Source organism: Nannobrachium achirus (assembly GCF_963921795.1).
Source record: "Nannobrachium achirus genome assembly, chromosome: 23".
NCBI classification, from domain to species: domain Eukaryota; kingdom Metazoa; phylum Chordata; class Actinopteri; order Myctophiformes; family Myctophidae; genus Nannobrachium; species Nannobrachium achirus.
The window spans coordinates 50,677,958-50,684,571 of NC_137830.1; the positions used below are offsets into that span (position 1 = coordinate 50,677,958).

Below are 6,614 nucleotides of genomic sequence, written 5' to 3' on the forward strand. Positions count from 1 at the left end.
AAGTGCAAGATCAGGGTGAATCAATGGCGTTGCACACAGAGCTGAAGCAGCAGCAGTGGCGTAGACAGAATCGAACCGGCGACTGGGCCTGAGCCCAACTGGGTGGGCCTGGGTGCGCGCCGCGCCGCGCGATAGCCATGTTTTTCGGGTCGGATCGGGTCTTCTGGTGCGATTTGGGTCGGGTTTGCATGATTAAATAATCAATTCATGCGTGGTGTCCACTAGTGATGCGCGGGTCATTCCAGCCGTGCAAAAACAGAATGGCATATTGGAGAAGAAGCCGGTAACATGACGGCATGAGATGCTTATTTTAATTGACAACACTCCTGTTAGTATAAGACTATACACACGGAGCACAACGCTAATGTATCACAGAGAGATATTGCAGACTGACCCAGTAGCCTAGTCACTGGTGCAAGACAAAATAAACAACTATGAAGAGAAAAGACCGAAATGTTTAATTGCACCGTCAACTTTTTATCAGAGCTCTGACGCTTCTCCCTCTCCCACAACAAAAACAGCCAAGCCAGCAGAACGTAATTAACCAGTCTCACTCACCTATTGCTGCTTTCAAACGCTGTGTATTGTTTTAAGTCCCAGGAGCATGGTTTCAAATCATGAATATGAACTTTAGATTAGTCAAAAAGCTTGAGTCAGTATAATCCACGTGAATCCTGTATACATTGTGCAGGCTGCAACAACTCTTGACAAGTAGCCCAACACGCTTAAGCATTTCCTGTAACGGTGGATTTCAAAATAAGACCCTGCCGTAATATGATGATATATAAGCAATTGGTTTTATTTTTAAGTCGACTACTTACAGGAAGTAAATGGACTAAATTAGAATTACATGACACACTAGTCTAGACATGCTTGGCTGCGAGCAGGGAAGGACGCTTGTTGCACATTATAGCGTCCACATGATGATGTTATGTTATTTTAGTTGTTGTAAGGATGCGACTATCATCAAAATGACTTAATATGCTATAAAAAATATAATATATGTAATAAAATAAAAAAAATAAAAAAAATATATAATTTTTTATTTTTTATTTTATTTTTTTGGGTGGGCACAAAAACGAAATGGGTGGGCCTAGGCCTAGTCAGGCCCACCCATGGCTACGCCTCTGAGCAGCAGTCCATACATTTTTAAACGCAACGCCCAAAACCCACTGGCTTCAAATGAAAACAAACATGGATTTATTCTTTGATCAGACTTTGTGTGCAAGGCCCTTTAGAGCAGTGGTTCTCATCCTTGTCTGGATCAAGGTAGTGTAGGCCAGTCAATCTGAGGTCTGGATCAAGGTAGTGTAGGCCAGTCAATCTGAGGTCTGGATCAAGGTAGTGTAGGCCAGTCAATCTGAGGTCTGGATCAAGGTAGTGTAGGCCAGTCAATCTGAGGTCTGGATCAAGGTAGTGTAGGCCAGTCAATCTGAGGTTTGACCCAAAAGAAATTGCACTAGTAATGGTTCAAGGTTTTTTATGATCCTTAGGGTCATCCAAAAAACATGTTAAAAATCGTCCAAAATATTCTTAGTGGATCAAGGTAAATTCAGGGGGTTAACTAACTAGGGCTTTTTCATGATTCTGAATCCATTGCAAGCAATTGTTTTGCACAAAAAACATTCCTCGGGCTAAAAATTGACCCACCCAAAAGTGTGAAAAGTGATGACTCATCACAACACCATAGTGTTGTGGGTCAGTTTTTGTCCAGGGGAATGTTTTTCGTGCAAAACAAATGCTTGCAATGGATTCAGAATCATGAAAACCCACTAGTTAGACCCCTCACATGCTTGGGGGGTCTTTTTTTCCTGTATAGTTAAGTGAAGGGACCCAAACTTGAACCCCCTGAATTTACCTTGATCCACTAAGAATATTTTTTAAACATTTAACAAGTGTTTTATCGCTACCGCTATGTTGGTTTGTTTACTGTTGAGTGAGAAAACGACCCCCCCCCCCCCCCCCCACACACACACACACAGGTTGAGAACCACTGCCTTAGAGACAAACGACAGAGTAAGGGTCACATACTTTTAAGTAGAGGAAAACAATTAACCACTTAAACTCTCTCTACTTCGCTGACCGGGGTCAGCGAAGTAGAGGTCCCCCAGCCCAGGGGTCCACCAGGGGTCCCCAGTCCTGGGGTCCCCCGGCCCAGGGTTCCCCCAGTCGCCCCTGACTTGGCTCCCTTCTTTTCCCCCTCAACACCAAACAGAGCATCTACAAGCTTGCTGCAACTCGCAGCAGATCCTCTATTTTCACCGAATGTTCGTCGGGTATGATGACATCCCAAGAATAGAGAGCCTAAGGTTCAAGTGGTTAAGATCTCTCACACACACACACACACACACACACACACACACACACACACACACACACACACACACACACACACACACACACACACACACACACACACACACACACACACACACACACACACACACACACACACACACACACACACACAACTCAACATGTCTGTGTGTGTCTGCATGCAGTCCAACAGATGGAGAAACAGACATGAACAGGAACATCCAGAATATGTGTGTAACGTCCGTCCCGGTCTGATGATTGGATGATTAAAAATGTCCAATGAGACCATACTTTGAGGATTGGTCAAGCTTCACATGACAATTCGGCCCTCCAGAGAAAATCATTCATTCATTCAGAATTGGATGGATGTATAGATCACAGAGTTCATAGCTCTAGAACACATAGAATAAAAGTTCACCGCTTCACTTTGAACCGAGGTTTGATTTTTACTATGGTGAAAGAAATGCAAATGCCCCCTCTTTCCATGCCATACCTGAAGGCAGCGTTCAAGAGAATTGCCTTGTCCAAACTCTCCCTCTCTGCCCTCTCTATGTAGAAATCCATACCGTACACCACATCTCCAGTATTGACTTGATTATGTTCTTGACTTCTTTAGCTCAGCGTGGTATCAAGCACCGAAAATAGCCTACCGCTGCGACGCGTTGTGAGCTTGGAGGTCTGCCATTTTCACTGCCCTTTTCAAAGTTTCAGCCCCCGTCACTCTCTGACATTCTCTGCACGTCCCTGGGGTGAAAGGTCGCACCAGTGGGCTCACTCAGCTCGGAGGTGGATGTGTAGAACGGGTACACATTATTGTGTATCATTATTTTATGCTTTAACTATTGAAAAATAGCAGATCTACAAGCTCGCAGCGCGGCACCGAGTGCCGCGCTGCGAGCTTGTAGATCTGCTATTTTTGAAAAGTCGTGAAAATTTGAATTTTGACCCGATTCTATAAGTGCCTTTTGAAGGTTTTTTGAAAAACCCTATGTCAGCAATCTGGCCGGCCGGCATCAAAGAAAAGGTCCTTTTCACTTCACTGGAGCTCAGTTGGTCTGTTCTTGAGAGACTACTATGTCAGTGGTTCTCAAACCTTTTCATGTGAAGGACCGCCAAAATGATATTTATTTGTCCACGGGCCCCCATCTCAAAATATTTGGTTCCAGGGACCACCCAGAAGCAAAATTTGAGTTACAAACGTTCGCTTTGAAAATACATATATTCAAAGATTTGCACACATTTTCATGACTTTTTTTTTAAAAAGTGAGCTTGTATATCTGCTATTTTTCACTGTATTTTGATGGAATCGTGCATTTTATGAAAGAAGCATGACATTTGGCACACAGTTAGAACATGCCATATGGAAAACTTTTGGCTATAGGGGCATCGCAGATTTGTCTTGGGAAACTTGTGGGAGCCAATCAAAGTTGGGCTCTCATAGACTTTACTATAGAGTAAAATAATACAAAAAATAAATATGCTTTAAGTAGCATGTGAGGGGTCAAACAAGGTGTTTTTCGGGATTCTGAATCCAATGCAAACATTTGTTTTGCAGGAAAAACATTCCTTGGGCTAAAAACGGACCCCATAAAACTATGGTTTAGTGATGAGTCATCATTTTTCACAGTTTTGTGGCGGCCATTTCTCGGAAAGGAATGTTTTTCGTGGGATGCCAAACTTTGGGATCCATGCCAAACTTTGCGCACCCAATCCTTGTCTGACAAACCACAACCTCCGCCGCTCATTTCTCACATGCCCCTGTTCTAGCGCCACCATGAGGCTGCTTTTTTCTGACAACATTCATGGACACTGCTCCTACAGATCTTGCCTAAAAATCACGCAAAGTGGTAACCACTTAAAAGAAAGTGACCCAGATGCACTTCATAACAAGGCACTCACACACAGAGAAACCCTACGGAGATGCCCCCTCAGCTAACTGGTCCGGGAACACAAACACAAGCAGAGCCACCAGACAGACAATTCACTGGACTAAACCAAATTATAAAACAGCAGAAAGAAAGCTACCTGACACATTGGAGAGAAGCAACCCAAAAGCAGAGCAAACTAGAATGCTATTTGGCCCTAAACAGAGAATACACCATGGCAGAATACCTGAGCAAGTTGGCCGACCCAAAACAAAGAAAAATCTTGACTAGGTACAGACTCAGTGAGCACAGTCTTGCAATCAAGAAAGGACGTCACAGGCATACCTGGCTCCCTAGAGAAAACAGACTTTGCACCCACTGCACACAAAATGAAGTGGAAACAATTTGAAAATATGACCAATGATGAAAAACTCCCATACCTGCTGGGTGAAGTAAAACAATGTGCAAACACAGCAGCAAGATTCGTGAGCTGCTGTGATAAGAGAAGGATATCAAATGGAACCCAACCACCTTAAAAACCATTGTATATATCCCTGCTCTGCCTGCACGTAACTGTGATGCATGAAAACTGTTTACACCAGAGAGAGATTGTTGTAGTTGCTGTCTGGAGTATGTTTCACATTAAGTTGGTAGTAAAAGTGTGCACAGTTCTGCATAGACCATAGTGTTTCTCAAAACTTTCAAAGGCCAAGGTCTTCCCCTTAACTCTGACAAGTGTAAAAATGGAACCAAATCATTTGGTTCCATTTGTACACTTGTCAAGAGTTACAGACTGGCACCCCCCCCCCCCCCCCCCCCCCTAATTAAGGAACCCACAGAGAGAGTCCCTGGAATCCACTTTGAGAAACACTGCTTTAGACCAGTGTTTCTCAACCACTGTGCCTGGGGACCTTTGGTGCCCCTGAGAAGGGTCAAGTGTGCCCCTTAAAACAGCCCGATCTACAAGCACACAACGCCTTGCGGTGCGAGGCGTCGTGTGCTTGTAGATCTGCTGTTTTCACTACTGTTGTGCGACAGCCTTAACATACCCCCCCCCCGTATTATGTTGGTGTGCCCATGGATTCTTGGGACATGAAAAGTGTGCCCATGCAGAAAAAAGGTTGAGAAACACCGCTTTAGACCATGTCAATAGATATTTCTCTCCCTCTCTCTCTCTCACGCACGCACACAGCAGATAACAACCACTACGGTTATATCACAGCGAATAGCCCTCCCACAGTAGCTACAGCAGCAGCCGCACACTATGGTACAACATTACAGTATATGGGGGGACTGCCCATAAGTCAGAAATCTCATTAGTCCTACATCTCATTTGTCCGAATTTAGTTAGGGTTAGGTTTAGGCATAGTTTTACTGAGGTTAGAGTTTGGGTTAGGTTTAGGAATAGTTTTACTGAGGTTAGGGTTAGGTTTAGGAATAGTTTTACTGAGGTTAGGGTAAGGTTTAGGTTTATTTTTCACCAGATTAAAGGACAACTTTAGTTTTTTTTACAACAAGGGTTCATATTTTAGATTGTAATTAAAGAATATAAAAGATGAGTGTTAAATTGATTTCATTTACTTCTTTCTATTGTTGTAGAGATTCTTATTTCAGTGGTTGGTGGCATGCGTACAAGTGGCTAAATATGTCATTTTACACAGAATAAGCACATTCCCAAGATACAACGCAACCTTTCATGTTTGGATGTGACTTATGGGGGCTAGAAGTGTTACTGTAAACAGCAATAAAGAAACTGCTGGCTTATTCTGTGTAAAAATACATATTTAGCCACGTATGCGTATGCATGGCCCACATTTTAGCACGGTAAACGCCATAAAACAATAGAACGAAGCAAATGAAAACATTTTAACACTCACATTGTCTTTTCTCGAATAACAATCTAAAATATGAACCCTTGTTGTAAAAACAACAAAGTTGTCCTTTAAACATCACCAGATTCTGACTAATAATGGGATGTCGGAACAATGAGGTTTCGGACCAATGCCATAGGTTGTTATTATCTCTCTCTCACCTCAGTAGACTGGGCAGCGGTATGGACCCGGAGGCTGAGCCCAGGATCCCTCCTCTCCTCCCCGTCAGTAGTTTCTCCACGGTGGCCACATTGCCGGTGCGGGCGGCTTCCAGCAGCTCCTGCTCCTTGCCCATGATGACGACCAGCGATCCAAAGAAATTACACAGAAAAACACGCAAGTTTCACGCAATAAAAGCACGTATAGGAGGTATAATATAATCCGTTCGTTGGTTGGTTGGTTGGTTCTGGGTCGGGGATACCCCAGGCAGCCCCCTCCTCTCCTCCCCACCACCCACCCCAGACTCTGTGATGGTGAGCTTAGTAAGAAGCCATCTGAGTGGAATGGTTCATCCTCCTCCTCCTACGGCTTCCAACGGTTCACCCTCCACCCGAACAACAAC

The 6,614-nt window shown here is 43.9% G+C and overlaps 1 protein-coding gene across 1 annotated transcript in view; it reads right to left on the reverse strand.

Annotated features, from left to right (window-relative positions):
• Positions 1 to 6,347, reverse strand: part of LOC308308971 (uncharacterized protein) — a gene marked incomplete at both ends in the record, with an annotated part of 72,366 nt that extends 66,019 nt beyond the window's left edge. Inside the window, one exon of the mRNA XM_080754424.1 lies at positions 6,214 to 6,347. Within this exon, the coding sequence (XP_080610550.1) occupies positions 6,214 to 6,347 (134 nt within the window). The remainder of the gene's footprint in view (positions 1 to 6,213) is intronic.
• Positions 6,348 to 6,614: the final 267 nt, after the last annotated feature.